General features: G+C 42.7%; 2 protein-coding genes across 3 annotated transcripts; one reads left to right on the top strand and one right to left on the bottom strand.

Annotated features, from left to right (window-relative positions):
- Positions 1-6,018: 6,018 nt before the first annotated feature.
- LOC106652243 lies at positions 6,019-9,153 on the top strand. The gene is made up of 8 exons (XM_023459372.1): positions 6,019-6,194; positions 6,270-6,486; positions 6,548-6,704; positions 6,778-7,096; positions 7,167-7,992; positions 8,092-8,378; positions 8,462-8,797; positions 8,874-9,153. The coding sequence occupies exons 1-8, from the start codon at positions 6,019-6,021 to the stop codon at positions 9,151-9,153; spliced, it is 2,598 nt and encodes an 865-aa protein (XP_023315140.1).
- A 979-nt stretch (positions 9,154-10,132) lies between these two features.
- LOC106652318 (homeobox protein goosecoid-like) lies at positions 10,133-16,690 on the bottom strand. Of its 2 annotated transcripts, none has more exons than XM_023459379.1 (3): positions 15,392-16,690; positions 13,848-14,134; positions 10,133-11,213 (listed from the first exon to the last, which is right to left on the bottom strand). In XM_023459379.1, exons 1-3 carry the CDS (start codon positions 15,945-15,947, stop codon positions 10,998-11,000), a joined length of 1,059 nt encoding a protein of 352 aa, XP_023315147.1. In that variant the 5' UTR covers positions 15,948-16,690; the 3' UTR covers positions 10,133-10,997. The 2 variants fall into 2 exon arrangements, with proteins under 2 accessions (XP_023315147.1, XP_023315146.1); XM_023459378.1 differs by having other exon boundaries at positions 13,848-14,140; positions 15,392-16,688.
- Positions 16,691-20,739: the final 4,049 nt, after the last annotated feature.

The following is a 20,739-nucleotide window of genomic DNA, read 5'->3' on the forward strand; positions in this document are numbered from 1 at the left end:
TGGAAATGGAGCAAATTAGGTCAAGTTGCGGTCATCTGCGAGTAAGATACTCTTGGGATTTTGTGTACGCAGAGTCGGGGCTTCTCACTTATATATCCCCCGTCGGCACACCTGAGTATACAATCCACACGATGCAGCTTACGCACGGCCCTCGAACACTTAGTAGTACGTCGCACGCACACTCGTACATAAGTGCTTGGACTGGGTGCAGGCGTAAACTATCGTTTGGGGTGTAAATTACTCGTACATGTAACGCTTCGATGCGGTTGGGACTCGAGCACGAGTAAAATTAACAACAATTACTCAAATTTCATCGGTGTTTGTTCTGCAGATGAGAGTCAATATTTTCGAAATAATGCCGACGTTGAGTTGTGATTTTTCTCAATCGGCCGGATCATTGACGAGGAACATTCGAGGAGAAATTGTTTTCATGCATCGATTAGTCGAATAAGCTTTTTACGAGGTCGCTCTTGGGGCGCGGGCATACGATAAGACTCGCAAAAAAAAAACTAACTCTAGCTGCTGCGCAGAATGGATCGAGCCAGCGCGTAAGGAAGATCTTCTCGTGTAACTTTTGCAAGAAAAGCAGAGTTGCCCGCTGGAGCACATCGATCGGCCAGCAATATAATCACTCGCTTGATTAAACCGGAAAAACTAGAAGCTATCGCGCTCGCCCGATGAATCTTGTAATAAAGCGCAGCGCAGCATTGTAAAACGAGCATCATAATATATAGCTTATATTATGCAGTTACCTTATATTATGCAGCTTCTCGCAAGTTCAATCAAGTTTGCTAATGAATATTCCCTGTTAATTCGCTCATTAATTTATTAATTAGCAAAAGTACAGTTATATGCGTACTAGATTCATTCTACAACATAATATTGTATGTGTTTCACATTTATATGTGCAGCAAATGATTATTATTATTGGCATTTGTTACGAGTATGGCTAAAAGTTCACATTGAATATACGTGTAAATTCTGTTCAAAAATAATTAAATGCGGAATTATTAAGCTCGAAATAATTTCAATTTGAAAGTAGCGGGTAGAGCTGACAATTAATTGAATTATAACGTTGCGAGATAAACCTAAAATACATATAATTGATTTTCTATCAATTACTAGGATTATCAAATGGAAGATATGGCCAAATCTTTCTAAGTCGATCATCGGGAAATTTCTTGTAATTATATTAAATATATCTAAACAACAGTTTGCGGATTAGTTGAAGTAATCCACCGATGTGAAAAGCTGAGCCACGCGTACATTAACCCGGGCATTTGTCACGCGCGCGCGCGCTCGAGCGCCAACGCGTATAGTGTCAGCACCCTCTAATCTGTAGATTATTATTGACTACCGCGTTATTAAAAGGCGATGTTTTTATTCTTGACTGATGATCATATGACCATTTTATAAAGAATTCAAGCTTTAAAATGCGAGTAACAGCTGTAGGTGACAAGTAATACGTTTTGATGTGTCAAGCGCTATGATTTCGAAATACGTCCTAAATTGTTTAGTATACGTCGTGTATCGTGGTATCATAAATTGCCTGCGTTATAATTTCTTCACTTAACTTCAAGCTGCATAAAATTATGTACATCAAAAAGTTTAGATTATCTAGGTTATCGCTTAATCATAAAATAGGATCGGTACAGAGTCATGAGTTAAGAAAGATTTGTTCAAACGTTTGAAAAAAAAGATAAGAGCGAACTGGTATTAAAATGACTGTTCGATTGATGAGAATGAATTTACAAAGGTTACATCCGCATAAATCATATTTCATGCATGGACGAAGTGAAATTATTGCTTATTCGTCTCATGCCTTTTCTACGCATATGATTTATGAAAGCTTTGATATGTGTGCGTGATATTTCACACGTTCGAGCGGCAGCGTAAGTTTGGATAAAATATATCTTGACTAAAAAGTCAAAGAGTGCAAATTTGCCATGCAACAGCCAATTGCTCAAGCAGACGTGCGGAAATACGATGCGCATATTTTCTAGCAATTTATCTTGGTAGGTGCTTTATTCTTTTCTACTCACCTGATTTGAACTAGTCTTCGTAAAACTGGGTGCTTATTCATAAATGTCGTTACAATTCTAATGTCCGAGTCTTTCTATCAATAAATTTTGAAATAGAGTAAAGATTGTCGGCAATTCTGCTTTCAGTGACTTAAAAATATTTTTTTGACTAGACGAATTCTCAACTCTATTCCAAGTCAATTTATTTTGACATCCTTGTTCTGTACGAGTACGAGTATAGGATATGAATATGAATAGGCAAAGCCATTTTTATATATTGCATCCATAGATGATAAAAAGAGAGACATGTAGCAAGCCGTAAAGCCTGTGAAATTTCTTCTGCATATCCTGCACGCGCTGATGTAGCTGGGGCATATTTTACATTGCGTTCCGCTCGTCTTGCAGAGCTCGTTTCCGGGAGTTTTTCAATTTTCGCGCACGTGAAGTCTGGCATTTTTCAATTTTTCGCTCAACAAACTCGCTCGTATTCACTCACACACACACACACACTCGCCCACGCGCATTTACGTGTACAGCTGAATATTTATAAATGCACATATACCGACTATACCGTTGAAAGTATTTTTCCGGAAATCTTTTTCTCCAGCGCGCCATTTCTTCTTGCACATTTGACGTAGTTACAATCGTAAACGCGTTCATGACACATCTCGTGGGAGGCAAAAAAAGTAGAAAAAAGAAAAGAAAAAAAGTTCCGATGCTCGTAAGACCAAGGGCGCAGGTGGGCACTAGTGAAGCGCTTGTAGTATATACATATATATAAGCTCGCATGCACTTGGATAAATTGAAATGAGTCGTAGGACGCAGAGCGAAGCAAAACACAGCCCTCGAATAGCAAGCCATACAGCGAATCAAATCAGCGCGCATATATACGTATAGAGACTGGAAAGTTGGAGCTCGAATGTACGGGCTGCAGGATCGAGCCGAGCAATCGGCGGCTGTTCTCTCTCACTCGTTACGTGCTCTCTGTCCGTGTGTCTATGTACGGCTATATAATTCTGTATATAATGTATGTGCGTAGGTATAGCCCTTGGAAAGGGTCTAAGTATTACTTAGTGCTGGTACTGCGTGTGCGGCGCGCGCTGCAGTTTAGATTCCAAGTTCGGCGAGCATATAGCCGCGAGTCATATCCCCGGAATCAGCTGCCAGATTATTCTATTACCGCGTATCAACATTGGCCTTTGCTGTTTGCTCAGAAAACACGGCTCCGTCTCTTTCTCTCTCGCAGACTCGCTCACTGGCACACGCATTGTTTCAACCCGCAAGAGAAGAGAGAAGAGAGAAAAGAGAGAGAGGCAGATAAAGAATTTAACGTCAGTGAGGGGATAATTAAAAGGTCGCTCGCGAGACAGACCGAGCGAAGCGTTATTCTTTTGAATCGTCTACGCTGGAGAAAGAAGAGGTAATATAAGTAAGGGATGAACGGTTACTTACACATTATATATACATATACGCAGACTTTTTTGCTCTCTCTCTCACTTTTTTTTTGCTCTCCGGTGGGGCCTATTTTTAGCCGCACTCGAAAGGTTTTAACTCGGCAGCAGCGAGCGCAGGATCTCGCGGGAGCTATCTAGGGCTTATACTTATGGTTTCTTTTGCGCTGGTCGCTGTATTGCGAGCTCTGTAGCGCGCGCCACTTTGCATCTTTCAAATGGAAAACGAAACGCGCGGCCTGTATAAATATTCGCACAGAGATGAGCCCCGCCAGATAGCACATAAAATGGTCAATAGCGTAATTAAGCAAATAACGTTAATTATTGTCGTGGATCGTGGATGAATATCATATACATATATGGCAATAGCAGAGCCAACGCGTTGGAATAACAGAAAAATAATGAAAACTCGCGGAGAAATTGGCTGCTATAGTCTATCGCTGCAAAGTCAAAAAAACGTAATCACGTGGCCGGGCAGTCGACAAATGTACAAGAGTCGCAGCGGAGAATCGTGAAGCGCGCAACGGTACTGGTCTAGCTCGCTCGCTGAAACGAGCGGTAATTAAAAGAAAATTAATTGGATCCTAGTGTGGTGGCTGGCTATATAAGCCATGCGCACACGCACGCGACACAGGGCAAAGGGCGATAAAGGACGGCCCGAAGGTTCAACGCCGCTGCCGCAGAAAACGAGAGCCGGCAGCTGGCGTATACGCGTAGGTATATACGCGCGCGGCTGAATATACACGCGAATACGCCTCATGCCTGCCCTCGTGCCTGCCACATTCCTATATGGAGACCCCGGGGCTACGGTTTTCTGCGTTGCCGCGTACGCCACCCCCGCGCCCCCTACCTCCCAGCCCTGACTCTAGCCATAGAGCCGCACTCGATGTTTATTTTGTGGCTCTTTCTCTCTCCGCCACCGTAATTGCGCTCGTTGTGTATGGATCATACAGCCACCCTGCCTATATACGATTATTCATCATTTGTACTTTGGACGATGAATGATGTGTCCCTAACGTCGCCCGATTGGATCACGAGCGACAGATATGCGCTAATGTCATCATGTTCTGTATATTGAGCGGTCATCCTCTCTCTGCGATTCCTGCTCATGCCCTCGGCCTCTCTATTATTTCTATATAAAGTTTACACTAATGTAATATATGTGTATTCATCCAATGATTAACAGTGAGGCGATGATGCATATGAATCATTATTAGATAATTGATCGAAGCGACGATTGGCCGTAATTGAGGAAGATCAAGCGAATCGATCGACATCCGATGCATTATGCATGCCAACATTTCACCGATACTGTTTCTAGCTTTGTTGGCTCCAGCAAATTCAATGAGATTGACGGATAAAATACTTTTGTTTCGTTCCGAGTATACGCCTATAATATACATGTATAAGTAACTTGATGAAGGGAGAGAGTGGAGTAAAGTTTTAAAAACAACTCGGAGCGCCGCTGAGTAAACAAAGTCCCGAGCAAAGTATATAAGTGAGACCGGAGCCAAATAGAAAGAGGCAACTTTGCCTGTGTATAGCTTCGCCGCGGATACAGATAACACGCGTCCCAGTACAAATGAGCGAATGGCAAACCCTTGGATTGTTTCCAACTTCCTTTCTCTCTTCTTTCCTTCTGCTCAGCCAAGTTTTAAGTATTTCATCAAACTTTTATCGCTCGGCTTGTCTACTACTTTACTCCCTCCTCTCCGGTGTTTGCCTATGTGTATTTACGACCACTTTGATTCGCTATACTTGACTCGAAAAAAAAAAGAATCGAGCTACCGAATCAAAGCACAAAATACATTCGTCTCGTGCCGACAAATCCATTAATGATCCTACCGGTCTGAGACTGAAAAAAAGAAAGAGGCGAGGTGAGACGAAACGAGAGGGTGGCACACGTCTGCAGCAAAGTGTAAAAGCAGAAAACTTGCCGCTCAACGTTCTCGCTCTGAATTCCATCCTCCGATAAGGCTTCAAACTTTATTTCCATTGGCTGTGGAATCAGGCCGGTAATTTTATAAAGACTTTGAAAATCTAGCATCGTTGGCTTCGCAGCGGTAGTTGAGCGCCGCACCGCGCGTACGCAGTCGTGATTGACTACCCATGTTGCCAGAGAACGAGAGAGAGAGAGAGAACATATCATCGACGAAAATTTATGGCTTCGGGGCTGTGGAAAATAATTAGAAAATCGCTGGGTTAACAGCTCGTAGCTCGTATTCGTACAATAGACCTGTAGGCAGCTGCTTGCTAGGCCCCTTTCAACCTACACCCAAATGTATCCATTTTATTTAGATTTTTATCGACTCGAGCATTTCCATTGCCGCTTGCTTTTTTCAACCCGGATTAAACTGATGGAGATTGGTAAAACTCGAATTTGATTATTACGATACTAACATAAAAAAAAAAGCAGTCCTTTGTTTTTAACCTGAAAACAGTATTCGGGCTTCTCTCCCTGTTTGAACAATCCAGTCAAAATCAATGTCTAAATTTTCAAGTATGATAAAATAAAAAACTCAACTATAAGTGACAAGCGCAGTAAGATGGCGAGCAAAAGTAATCCGGCAATTGGCCGGCCTTCTGTTAGACCCGAAGATGCACAGGAAGCTGTCAAAGATTGTACTCTGAAGAAAAAAATACCTCCACAAGAGCCACCTTGTGCTAAAGAAGAGGAATGGAAGTGCTCAGACGATCCTCCTTGGCGCACCTACATGAGAATGTGAACATTTCAATAATATTTTTTTTTAAATTATTAATTTTTTAAACCTCGTCTTACGCTCGAAAATTTCGACAGGTTCGTAGACGATTTGGCAAAAAAAAGGGAAGATGAGCAAGAGACATCGGGCATGTTCAATAAAACTGAGCGAAAGCCCCGCGCTCCCCTGGTCAAAGAGGAATATTTGGGCAAAATTGTGCCTTCCCCTCGGCCTATACACGCCTTTAGTGCAGAAGTTCAAAAAGCCTGCACTCTGCCCGATCCGATTTGGAAAGTTCTGCGCGATAACCCATCGGTTCGTTGGCTTTCATCGTAAACTTTGATGGACAATCGTTTGATTTTTTTTGTTTATATAGAGCGCCAATGAGAATGTTAAAAGTCGAATGGATTGGCCAAGATCGTGGCCATGCATAGACGAGGATGATGTGAGAAAAATGAAAATTAGGCTGAGAAAAATGAAGATGAAGAAAATGTTGAAATCGCCCTGCGAAGTCAACGCCATAGACTCACCCGGTAAGAAATAGACCTTTTGAATTTGCTCATTGGCATTTGAATGGGCAGTTTTTCGAGACTACTTTTCACACAGGTACGAGCGACGACGAGAGAATGGAAGAGATGGCGCACCAAAAGGAGCTCGGGCACGCCAGAATTCCTGTGACGAAGCCCAAACCCGACATCAAAGTCACGATCGATCGAGCTTGTGGCAATCAACCTGGCCTGGTATTCGGCGATTACATTTATTGGAGTTTGACGTCGAAAAATAACGCAAGACTCGAGTACGCCAACGTTTGCCTTAGAGGCTTGACTGGGATGCATCTCGGTGAGCTGTCGAGGAGTCGTCGCACGACTTGGAAATTTTGCCTCTACCAGGCGATGGTAGCCTTGCTGGCTAAAACCCAATTGAGGTAGGGGTGCACTCGAGACAACGTTGAAAGGGGAAAAAGCGTAAATGTTTGTGGTTAATGACGGCTTCAGATACAAGTTTGCGTGGGGCGCCAACATCGATTACATTTACCAGCACGCCTGGCTACTGTTCACTCACATCGGTCACTTGAACATCAAAGAGCGTCAGATCTTTGACGACGTTCTCGTCTTCAATTACAACTACAGCATCGAGCTGGAGCTGATCCAGGAACTTTGCGACGTGCCAATGAGCTCGTCGATCGGCTTCAAATACCTCGAGAAGGAGGTAGAGGTGAAGCGTCAAAAGCTGCGGCCCGAGCTGACGCTGACCGAGGCTACCTTCGGCACGCAGCGCCACCGCGAATGCGCGCGGATCACGGTTAACAAGTACACGAAGAGCATCGAGAAGTGGTTCGACGGCCTCGAGATGCGCTACAACAACTGCATCATCAGGACGTCGAGGTTCAGCATGGCCTTTTGGCAGGAGGGCTCGTTCTGGTACCTGTACAATCCGTACCGCTGCAGCGACTACGGCTTCTGGGACGACTCGGGCTACGCCTGCATCATGAAGTTCTGCTCGAGGGACGCGCTCAAGAGGCACCTCATGCTGCTCACCGTCAGAGCCTACACTTACGAGGCCGTCGTCACGCAGCAAGAGAAGGACTTGAGGAAGCGCGGCATCAAGAGGAAGCACAAGTTCACCGTGCAAATTTACCAAGTCATATTCCACTCGTGTCGCATACACAACGTCAAACTGTTCACGAGAGGCCCGAGAAAGGCCAAGCTCAAGCTGACGCCCAAAGACAAGGAGTCTTGCACTTACGATCCAGAGGCTAGATTGACCGACAAGACTTGCGACGACCCCGAAAGTCCGACCGACATCGATCGATTGTCCGAGGTAATTGCACTTAATTGGACCTTCTAAACGCGATATCAAATTCAACGTAAATTATTTCAAATAATTTTGTCTCCTTGCTATTCGTTGCAGGCGGACGAGAAGCTTGAAAAATCAATTTGGCTCGACCAGAAGCACTTTGTTTGGAAGAGAAGCTTCTTCTCCGGGTTGGAGCCAACACCCAAATGGCAATATTATGACGTGATCCAACCAGGTCGTTTCTACGTGCTCTGGGGAAAATATCACATAACCGATGAGCGATTCGCCGAGGAAAATCGCAATAGGCAGGCGAGCGCCTGCTATGCCGTTTGCGCGGCCATGGTCCTCATCAACACACCCGAGTACTGGACGCCGCAAGTTCTTGATGCCATCGTTGTATGCGGTGACGAGTCAGTGCTTTTGTTACACCCTCGACTCCTTCCGTACCCCCTTGCGTTCTAAATTATGCACATTTTTCATTTCTATTTTGCAGTTTTTACACGAATCGTGCGCTGAGCCTTCAAACAACCAAGAGCCACGTCGATGAGGACGACTGGAACTTGAAAGCTCGCGATAGCTTTAGCATCGGTGAAATCGAGTGTCATGTGCAAGCGTTACCGGTCATTTGTGGCCAATTGTACCTAAGAGGCCATCGTTGTCTCTGGCGATCGATTGAAAAATTATTTCAAGAGCACGAGTTTGCTGTGTTGGCCTGTGAAAATAGTCGCTTGGGTGTATTCAAACACTTTGGCGTCTATTACTTGTGCGACGTCAAATCCTACGGACCTCCCATATTTGTGCCTGGAGATGGATCCGTCTACTTGCTGAGGTAGCTATCTTCTCAACTCTTAAAATCATCCTTGTTTCACGACATGATTTTTCAAATTTACGCATTTGCTCGACAGAACAACTTGTATAGAAGAGCTCATTGGTAGCATAATTCTGATCATCGGTTCGCCAGAGTGCAGTCAATTTACTCTTCGGCCTCTCGAAATTGTTAGGATGAAGGATACATCGCGTGGTGCTCCGTGCGATAGAAAACGTCCGAGGAAATGCGGTGATGACGACGAAGATGAAGGTGCGGCTAAGAAAAAGTGCCCTTTGAAATCGCAAAGATGTCCTTACGCAGAAGACAAACTAATGCAAAAAAAGATTAAGAAAGTCCCGCGTAAAACATGCGGCTGAAAAATTGTCCAATTGTCGATAGTTTAATTAACTGTTAGTCGTAATTTTAAGGATTTTTGAAAACTCTAGATTGGGACAGTCTATTTTGTTAAACACGTGTAACAAGTATTTATTACGTAAGCAAATATATATTTTTTCATTTTACGATTAAAACGGAAACTTTGATAGTATTTGAACTTGATGATTTTGCAGATTGAAAATAGTTGATAGAAAATAGTAGAGACTGCACACTCTGTAAAACTTTGTCCCAGCCATCAAAGCCATCTCTCAATAAATTTAGGCAGTGATTTAACCATAAAGCTACCAAGAAAATTAGACGGCTCAATGACTTCCGGCGTCTTAATCCACTTCTCTCGCTCGCGAAAGTTCTTCGAGCTTGGCTATGTGTTGTGTGCTCGCAACTTCTTCGCCAAGACCGAGAGCTAGCTCGAAGATTTGTCTTTTGTTACGAGGCTGCACACACGCTTACCGCACACAGGCGGCGCATGGAGTTTATGCCCCCGTACGCGTGCCCTTCTCGAGGCTATGTGCAAAACTCCTCGAGTTTCTCCGCACTGTGCGCGCAGATTAATTGCGGCGCCTTCGCGTTAGTAAAGGATTTCACTTCGACGAATCTGATTTTTTCGCTTCCTTTGAGAAAATCAATAAGCGCTACTTTTTTCTCTCCAGTAAATCCTATCTTCGCTAACGCGAAGCGCTGAAAAAGCCGAAAGGCAAATACGCAGATTTTCTTCTTTCATTGTTTCGGCCAGGATTTCAACATATCGAGGTGTGAGTCTCAATGGATCTTTCAAGATTATTTGTATACTTTTCATTATAGAACAAATTTTTGGAAGGACTTGTTTTTTTATTTCACACAATCCATTTATACCCAGTAATCTCTTTTTGTATGAATCTTTAGAAATTTTAATTTTTCTTAGGGATGAATAAGCATAATTTGATGCAATGAAAGTCCTGTAGAGTTTGGATCGATAGAATTTTTATTAAATACATTTTTCGTCTCAAAAACAAGTTTATCCCGAGGAGAATGTAAATCTTGATTCGTGGTTATATATTTATTTTTGTATTTTCATTTTAATTATATGATTATTGATTCAATGCAACCATTTTATTTTTCATAACAAAAGAAAATTTAAAAAAAAACAGTTACATTATCACTCGAGTCTACTGTATTTTTACTCCGTAACAGTAATATTCGCTAATATAATTTTGATTTTTATACATTTGAGTTTCTTATTTACAAAAATATATACATTTACTAATATTTACAGTCGTACGGTTACTTGAGTACATAATCGATTCATCGATTAAAAAATTCTGATCGAGTATACTTTTAGCTATCGCATCTTATTATCGTACGAGAAAAACAAAATTATATTCACAACTAAATGTCATGGACATTTTTTATATTATTTAAAACTAATCGTTGAATAATTGCATTACAACAACGTTGTAAAATACATTATTGCATACTTTCGATTTGTCTCCTCGATTCGTGAAAATATTAATGCTTTTTAAAGCTTAATCGAATTTGCAAAGACGCCTCGAATTTGGCACATTTACAATTTTGATCACGAAAAAATCACAGGTTGGGCAAATGGCATCGAATTTATACACGTTAAAAATGATGTTCTTGTCTCGAGCAAAAATTAAATCAACGCCGCTAATTTCGTACTTGGGACAAGAAACGTGATGCGATTTGCTCATTACGTTCAGATCATAGCATTGTAATAAAAAGTCTTTTTACAACCTAAAGATGGATATAAAGAGTAACAATTGATAATAATAATAATAAAATTCCTAATTCACTTTTGCAACTAGAAAATTTAGGGGCGCAGTCCAGACTACGCGACCTCGAGATCTGAACTAGAGTCGTTATCGTGATGACGTGACTGAAGTGGCCCTCCGGATTGTGCGGCAAGTCTTAATGGATTGACGTTGGTTGTTTCGCCTGACGTGGCGTTATTGGCTCGTGGTCGATCCATTTGCAGTTTTCGCACTCGATCTTGCTCCTCGCGTTTCTGCTTTCGCCACTTGGCACGGCGATTTTTAAACCAAACCTGCAAAAAATTGAACGGTTTGTTGAATATTTTGTCTTCTGAAGACTGTTAAAAATGCCCAATAATTATTTAACGAGTTTTATAATTAATTTATCAAATAACACGATAATCTATTGAATTGAGTTTTTATAACACGAGTTAGCTGAAATGTTGTGTGGTAGGATATTTTTTGGGACAAAATTTAATCTACAAAGCGCATCGCGGTGTTAATCTCTCGTTCATGGTGTAATATTCCTATACCGCCTATGAAATAAGTTAGTGAATAAAGCTTTGAAAACTCCATAAAACGCTTGGTCAATCTTTTTGGTAATCTCGTCAAAATTCAAAACAATATACGTCATAGAGATAGAGTTAGATTATTAGTAGGAAAAACAAAAGAAATCGGTTCCGACTCTAATAGAATCATTTCCACGTCTTATCTGTCGACAGCTATAATTAGAGCACTTCTTGGGCAACGATGATTTAAAAGTGAGATATTTCACACCTCTCGCTACAAAAGACTACGGATAAAATCTTACATTCCATGAGCCGTATTAATATGTATCTAATGAGGAAAAAAATCGAGAAAGTGTAAACAAAGATGAAATGCAGGTCACAGTAGGTATATTAGGTAAAGCGTCAGCACAAATCGTATTGTAGAGGCAATCTATACCGCATAAGTTGAGGAAAACGTGTGTGTGTGTGATCAAAAATTGTGTAACGGGTGGGCCGGAATAATAGACACGCGCGCGCGTAACACATAAAAAGCAGAGGCCGCGCGTTTGTTTGGTATTGTAAATGCTCGGCTCAACTGAAAGAAAGATTTTAGATTGACCGGGATAGTCGCAAGGCAAAATACACGTTTTATGCTTCGGGAGGTGCGAGGCCATGGCTTACGTTCGCGCTCGATTTCATTTTTCCTGATCAGAGCAGAAAGCCGAGTCGGCCAAGAGCTATACGAGTCCGAGGATTCATACATGAGACGGAAAAATGCATGAAGCGGTCGCGACACGACAATTTTAATTAAACGCACACGCTCAAACTCGTGTCGGGCTTTAAGCGGCCTCCAGTCCCATTGTTTATGTCACGCATTCATTCGGATGTTTGGCTGCTGCGTACAATCGTTCGTTGAATAATGGCCGTCGATTGCCAAAATTCGGCCGTATAATCGCTCCGAATGCCGCGCACCAAAGCTCATAATCTAAAGTTCCGTGCAAACAATGCCGATAGTGCATAATTAATGCGCTATTGATTTTCCAATTTCGCGTAGCGCTTGCCGACAGCTCGCCGAACGACCCATTGACGAAGCGCAATATTGGTTGGGAAAAGGATAATCGAATCCAAATAAACTTGGCGCTTTTCAAACAACAAATAAAGAAAAAACACTGCAACTATTTTAAATAAACAAGTGAAAATGTAGCGATCATTAAACTCCTTGACGATTCCCACCAATTGTCTCGTTCGGCTTCAATTTCTCCTAATCCTCGAATCATCTCGATAAACACTCAGCCATATCGCGCGCACGCAAAGCAGTTTTGTATATGAAATTAATGAAAGGTCCTCTTGAGGTTCTAGCCGGTGAATCAAAATAATCACGGCACGTAATGCCTATGTCATGAGAAACGAGTCGACACGAAGGCTGGAAAAGGTGTGAAATCAACTGTTTTCTTTTCATGTTTGTTTAATAATCTAGGCTGATGAGCCGAGCTCCGTACATGCCGTAATAAAATAGGCAAGGATGAGTAGCGTCGTTTTCCTCGATTTTTTTCCGCGAAATTAGAGCTTAGGTGGAGCATCCTAATGGGCTTTGTAGATTAAATTTTGCCGAGGACGCGGGTTTTTTCCGCGTAATCTGACTAGCTGGTAAAAGCACAAAGTCGGAATTAGAAAAATAACCAGAGTAATGCAAAAGATTAATTGTAGGAACAGCACGACGTGATACTGTGCATTTTCAATCGTTATAAACAGAGATAGAGATAGAGAGAAAGAAGGAATGGGAAAAAATTAACCGAAACTTTTTCTTTTGGCAAAAACAAACATGAAAAAATAGCTGCGGTGTAGCGCCAGCGTATAACTAGGCTTACGAGCAAACAAAAATGTTTCATCGACGCAAACTTGGAGATTCTTTGGGGCCAGCCTCGGTTCGTCCGTGTATGCGTATAAAATTCACGCACGATTACTGCGATCGCCGTGGCAGCAGATTTATCCAAGCAATACAGAAGCGGAGCTCGCACAAGCATCACGCCTGTCCGAGTCAATTTGCTGGCGAAGCATCATCGACGCACCCTTCGCTTCATCAGCAGCCAGCGACTACATCTTCCTAACAACTTATACATCGATCTCGCAGTTCGCCTCGGCACTGCTGCTCGGCCGACCTTGAGTCTCGTCGATTATTTGCACTATGCAAAGCTGCGGCAAAGCTGGCCAACTATTTCGACTAAACGGCCGATTTAAGAACGAGAGGCAAATGGAATGCAAGTTTCGTCAGCGGCGACGGAAATTAAATCGAGCGAAACGAGCCGAACACGTCCTACCGGAGTTACGACGCGTTCGGATTATTGGTTTTGCTAATTACTCGGTAAACAAGCGGCGTCGCGTGTTTGCCCAAACAGCAGATTGTGGGCTCGTTCGAAGATCTTTGCGCGCGCAATTTACCTCGATTCTCTCCTCCTTCAAGTCGACTTGCATAGCCAATCGCTCTCTCAGCAGCACGTCCGGGTAATGCGTCTGCTCGAACGTGTTTTCCAACTGCTCCAACTGCTCCTCCGTGAAAATCGTCCGGTGGCGTCTTTTGCGCTTTGTCATGACACCTCCGGCGCTCACCGAGCCCGGCAATTGATAAGGATGACTACCGTGGTAAAAGACACCCGACGCTGGATGCAGCGAGGCGGCCATCGCCGCTACGTAGTTGTTCGAGTACAAAGCCGGGTAGCCTGCCGCCGCTGCCGCTGCAAGTATACAAAAGTAACGTCTTCCTAAAAACTCCGTTCTTTTTCCTCCTTATTTTCTTACGTCACAGGTATTTCCGCTTCAATGTGTAAAACGCGCATATATATAATAATATGTACATAAATCGAAGTGAAAAGCTGCGAGTATTATCTATTAAAATATCGAGTCTCGAGCGCACGTGGATCCCGGGGGACGCGTCGTCGAGTGAAAAAAAAAAAAATAAGAAGAGGCGCGAGGAGCGAAAAAAAAGAATCTCTCTCAGCGCGCCGAGTTTTGCGCGCATACATAAAAGCAGCTTAGGCGTAATGTTTTTTCTTAGGCGGCCGATATGCAGTCAGTCGCGACGATAAATCTCCGCAAGTATTTTCTGGCGCGAGTTTTTCGCTCGCGCGAGATCATTGGTGCGTGTGCGGAGATCTTAACGCGGATTTTCCTTTGCGCACCGCTCATCCTTTACCTCTCCAACTTTTCGCCAAAAAAGCTTTAATGCGTGGGCGATTTGTTTTATATTTACGAGCGTACATAAAGTAGTAATAAAACAAGTTCAAATTTTTCACATGTATTTACCGATATGAACATTAACTTGCCAACAACATCATACTTTTCCTTTATTTACATTCCAAGTGTACCAAGTACGTCGAATCAATTACTACTTTTTTATGCAATAATTATGCCTACATACGGTTTATTCGATTCGATACAACAGCATCAAAGAAAGTGTCATATAATAATAACTTTATCATTAAACCATAGGCAAGTTCGGTAAAAATCCTTTCATAGATTTTCACAGATATTTTGTTCGTCCGTGTTGGAAAGTGCAATCCGATATCAGTGTTAAGTTCTCGAATCACCGCGCACTACTCGTCTTCCCGCAAAGTCCCTTTTCTTTGTATACAAACACATACACACACACACACACTTAGGGAACACAGTTGCTGACGTACAAGACGATGCGAAAGCACCACTCATCCGACTGCATACTCCCTGGGGATTTTCACGAGGAAAACAAGCCGAAAGCTCTTACAAAGTCTGTGGGAATTTCGGCACCTTGGGCTTTTTTCCCCTTCGCGGGTTAAGCTTTCACTACGAAAACCCAAGATCGTTTTTTCATATACGTGCTCCGTGCGTGTTTACAAGTGAGTTTTACTAGCTAAGGCCTACACGCGCGAAAGATATTTTTTGCTTCTTGGCGATTCTAGCCAAAGTCATATCGACAAGAGAAGAGTAAAAGAGGGAAAAAGTCAACTCACCCAAAAAGTCAGCCGACGTGAAAGCCAAGTGGTGCAACTGCTGCTGCAAAGGATGCACTCCCACAGCCGCGGCGGCTGCCACCGCTGCCGCTGCAGCCTGCCTGACACTGCCGTTGGTCCCGACGGCCGAGCTTACTTCTGCATTCCTGTCGTGAATGGCGGATTGGAGACTCGCCGCTGCAACGAGGGCCGCCGTGGATACGTTGTTATTGTTATTGTTGTTGTTGTGGCTGCTGCTGCTGCTATTGTTGTTGTGATTGGGACTGCTGCTGTCGTTGTTGTTATTGTTCGATCGAGGCGCCAATATACTGTCAATGGTGAAGAGCGACGCCGAGCCCGAGGCCGGAGTTCTACGACGCGATTCCGGCGAGTACAAATTACGCTGTAGGTCCAATTGATGCTCGAACAGATGCTCGGAAGTCGTGCTGGGCGGTGTTTTCGACGACAAGTGATGGTGATGGTGATGGTGATGATGGTGGGCAATCAAACGCGGCGACGGTGACTCTGCCAGCGGCGACCGGGAAGAATCGCCGCTATAAGCACTGCTCTCTACCATAGTAGCCAGGATGTCGACTTTAATTTAGCGTTTGGATCGGCGAGTTTCTTCTGACGAGCAGCGATTCTCGACACAGGACCGAGGCCGGTATGCGCGACCGAGGCCTCACAGCGATAGCGGATTCAACTCACTGTCCGGCGCGAAATTCAACTGATCCACTCGTAGGAAACTTTTCACAATAACTCGTACGTCGATATCACTTTGATTGGTCTGTCGAGCAAAGTCGAAAAAACAGAACGAATAAGACGAGTCGTGTCGAGGTTGCCTCTCTGGCCGATGAGCTAAAGCGAGCTGCGCTGAGCGAATGTCCCGAACACTTTCGGCTTGGCTGTCGCGAGGGTGTCTGTCGATGATTTCGAGTATTGTTCACGCGCCAGGCGCCGATGGCACGTAACGTCGCACCGCATGGGCGTGTCCATTTCTCCTAGCTTTTCATGCCGCCGCCGCCACCGCAGCGGGCCACGCCTCCCCCAGACACTCTATTCGGTGTCTATCCTGCACTCATCTCGCTCCGTCTCGCTTACTCTCGCTTTCCTCGCTCGCACTTGGTTTCGAGAGCTGCGCACGCCAACTCATCGGCCCGTGAGCCAAGCGTCAAAACCTGCGACTTGTAACTTAATGACGTATTTATCACACAAAACTCGGGCCTCGCTCACTCGTCTATTATACACGTTGTATATCATTTTCACTTATACACCTTACTCACTGGCACACATTAAAAGCGAATAAACGCATTTCAGATATTCAACTTTTGATTTAAAAATTCTTGGAAATTAAAAATTCTCATGCGCGTCTGGCTGATTTCACTGAGATTCGTTATATTACCCCCCATAAAATTACATGTATCACATAATAATCAATTATCTATTGGGATTATGGTTGGTTTCGTCAAGTGATTAGATTGATTAATGATTTCTAATCTTCTCTTTTCCAACCTCCTTTAAACGGATAAAGCATAGATATTGACAAGTAAAGCCATCAACATTGTGAACTGAGATTGGTAACGCGTGGATTAGCAACCACATTTACGGTAAAAATTCATTTTCATCTATTTTTCTCAGACCCAAACTGGAAAAAAAAACATGTAAAAGCTACATTTTTGAGAATAGGTAAAAAGCATTGAATATCGAGTTTCAGCACTCACTTAAAATCAGATTTACGAGATAGCACGCGAATTTGTTTGATTCTCGTCAAACATTACTTCATAATAATGGATAACTCAACTAACATTTTTACTTGATTAAAAAAATATTTTTTTACAATCTTCGAATGAAAGTATGATAATGAAAAATTCAAATTTTATGAAAAAATGTTGGAGGCAATTATTTTTTTCGTCTAAAATTTCAAGTTTTATCAGATTTTTTTCGTGTTACTTAATAGAAATTTTTTTGATTCCCAAATTTTATGTATATATTGTTGATTGTTGCACCGTTGAATGTATTTCCTGTATATTAGAAATATGAATTATCTGTAATTTATCTTGAGAAATTATTGAGCTTTATCTACTTCCTCCACCATATATTTTGATAAACTCGTTAAAGTTTTCACTTGGTATTCTTCATCGTTTCTTATAAAATGTAATAAATTTAGTTGTATCAAAATCAAACAGAATCCCGGCTTTACTAGTTACGAATGAGCCACAACAGTGTTGGTAAACATACGCACATACATATAGTGGCTGGCAAGCGTAGGCACATTATCAAGCCGGCGATGCGATATCTATATGATACTATCAGTGAAGTGCGCCACTTATTAATACAAAAGAGCTGCGCGTGCGTGTGATGTTCAATCATAATATGATCGTCCGCTGTACATCCTCAAATTTGCGATGAGCGTAAAGCTCCGCAGACAAGGACACGATGTTCTGGCTCGATATATCGAGTAGGCGTGGCATTACACATGGCCACGCCCCTCTATTGCAATACTCGCAGTAAGTGTTCCCCTTCTCTCGGCGGGAGACAGAGAGAGGACGAAAGCGGCTAAGGTGATACATAGTATCGAGCTACAGGGGAAAGGATCATCTCGAATTGGTCAAGGGGTTGGAATACATCAGTTGGTGAAAAATAAGTATTTCTGCGACGGCTGCGTGTATAAGCCTTACAAAACAGAGGGAGCCAGACAGATAAAGCGTTAAGAAGTTGGCAAAGTCAGTTCAAAATTCAAATTTTCAATTGTTTTCTAAAACTTTTACTGAATAATTATCTGAAAAGCTTTGAACTTATCTTAATTTTGAGGTTCTTTAGGACATCATAAATCATTTTGACGATATTTTCAATTGAGAACTGGATTAAAAATTTTATTTTTGGATAAAATATACCTTGACGTGCCGATAAAATATCATTTTAAAATTTTGTTTGGGAACCGGAGTAATTCGATAACAGCAATGCATAATCGTCTGTTTACATAAAAACTCCAAACTCGCGCTGAAACTTTATATTTTTTGTTATTACCTGATTTGTATTATTGATAAATTATTGAGTCGAATTTTTATTTGAAATAAAAAACATAAAACATGAAAGGTTTTAAGCGTCAAAGAAACGATTTTACAAATATAATAAACGGGGAAAATGTCAAAGTTATTAAAGGAATATTTTTGCTTCATGTGATGGTAATATTATATGATTGAAGGACTGAAATACTTTGATTTTGAAATCCATAAAATAACAAGCAATGACGTGATATGATTCGCATGGAAAACAACAAAGCGGCGCTGACAGTGTCGCCGACGCATAACGCATATTACAGAGGTCGGCTCGGCGTGCAGCGAGTCGCGCGTAGATGCGAGTTCCGCACGTTGTTTGTCATATTACATCAGTCGCGCACGACGGCCCGGAATTTCCGTGCCAGCAGGCAAAAGCCACCCTCCTCCGATCGTCCTCGAGTCGTCGTCGTCGTCGTCAATTTTCACGCGCTACTACCTCTCGCCGAGTAGGGAGGACGGAAAAGGATAGAAGACGTGGGCGTTTCGGTCTTATCATCGCGAGGAAGGCATCGCATGGGCACGAGTCGGGGGACGGCTGATTATTCGCACGAGCGGCATTATACCTTTGCCGAAACGAGCTGGAGCGACGATTGGACGAGCTACGCCGGCAATTGCTCAAGAGCCTCTAATTTACACGCATTATTCTCGCCGACTCGACGTCACAAACAGGAAGAGCTGCTGCTCTGTCGCACTGCTTCCACCTGACAACAGGTGTGAATTGATTTTTCATTCTTCACACTTATGTAGCTCGCTCTCTTCCGAACATAAATAGCATATATAACTAGGACTCTTCTCTTTTGGACAAACATTAATGATACATTGGATGTATGAAATTTCTAATCGGACGTGTTGAATTTGACCAGATTACTTACGGAAATAAAAAAGGCTTTCCCTTTTTTCCTAGCAAGCTGATGAAAAATATCACATTCGTAATATGCAATCGACAATGTATATAGTCGTAAAAGTTTATAATCAGTCCGAGAGGATAGGTAAGTTTTTTATTCACTCTCGGTGCGCGGATACTTCAAAGTACAGACACGTATTATTAAGAGATGAGCTTAAACGTAGATTGAATGGTTATTTCTCTTAGACCTTTTACAAATAAGCGTACGGTCTAATATGTATACGGAAATCGCTGATCATTGCGCGCATGCGAGAAAGTGACCTACATAAGACGACAATTTGTTGTTACAGTGGATGCTCTCAACTAGCTAAAATAATCATTGCGCAATTGCGCAACACCCTGAACGAGCTTATTTTCTTTTGAACTTCAAGTATTTTCCACTTTCAAATGCACGCTATAACATTTGACAAGAAAGTCGGAAGGTTATCGCGACAAACGAAATCATCTCTCGATACTTTGATCGCAATTGATACGCAAATTTCGTTTAGCGCTGAAAATTTTAAAGAGCAGGCGACTACGCTTCTAAACTAATAAAATGTTTTTCTGCCCCTCTCGGTATAATCAGTGCTTAGAGCAGCTTCGTTCTATGAATCATGCAAATGTGGCCATGAAAATTTGCGCTACGGGTACGATGAACATCTTGTAATACGGGTCACCTATCGAGATGTACTTACACGAGCTGCGGAATAAAGAAGCTGGAGTAATCAAACGAGCCCCAGCACATTTATGTGTAGATGTAATGGATGATCCGCAGGAATAAGCAGAGGTACATTAGCTGCAGCGCGACACAGGGTAGCGGAGCTCGGTACATGCGAAACGAAATCCTGATCCTTAATCCTTGGGCGAAATTCCTTCATCCTTCGTCCGCATTAGGATCCGTAGGTATAGTAAACGAAGCCTCGAGATTGCAGCAAAGCGAATGTAGCCGAGGCCGTTCAATTATTCAAATGCTCGTCTCGTTAATAATCTAAAACCGTTTTGTAATCGCGCATTACACGTCCCATAGACATTATATCATGAATTACCATTGTCATGCTTATTTTTGTTTGTCCTTTCTCTTCTCATCTGCGAACCGGATTCGCTGCGATGCGCCCATGAGCGGGGCCAGTCGCCCAGTCGCAGAGGATCATGGGTGTGTAGCACATTATATACATTATACAGAGCGAGCTATAATACGCAGCCTTATAAGCCAGAAGCAGGAGGGATGGGAGATTGGGGTGCTCGTGAACCCAACTTACCGCCAAGGTTTACCTTTGCTCTTGCGTTTATGCTTTACGGGCGATGTGTGTGTGTGTGTATGTATGAAGTTAGCCTCGAGCGGCGTGCGCCGATGCCCCAACGTGTCGCGTCTATCACACACGTTTCTGAGCATTTGATCCCCATCCTTGTCGTAATCATTGTCGTCT

Source organism: Trichogramma pretiosum, unplaced genomic scaffold, assembly GCF_000599845.2.
Source record: "Trichogramma pretiosum strain Unisexual culture from Peru unplaced genomic scaffold, Tpre_2.0 scaffold57, whole genome shotgun sequence".
NCBI classification, from domain to species: Eukaryota; Metazoa; Arthropoda; class Insecta; order Hymenoptera; family Trichogrammatidae; genus Trichogramma; species Trichogramma pretiosum.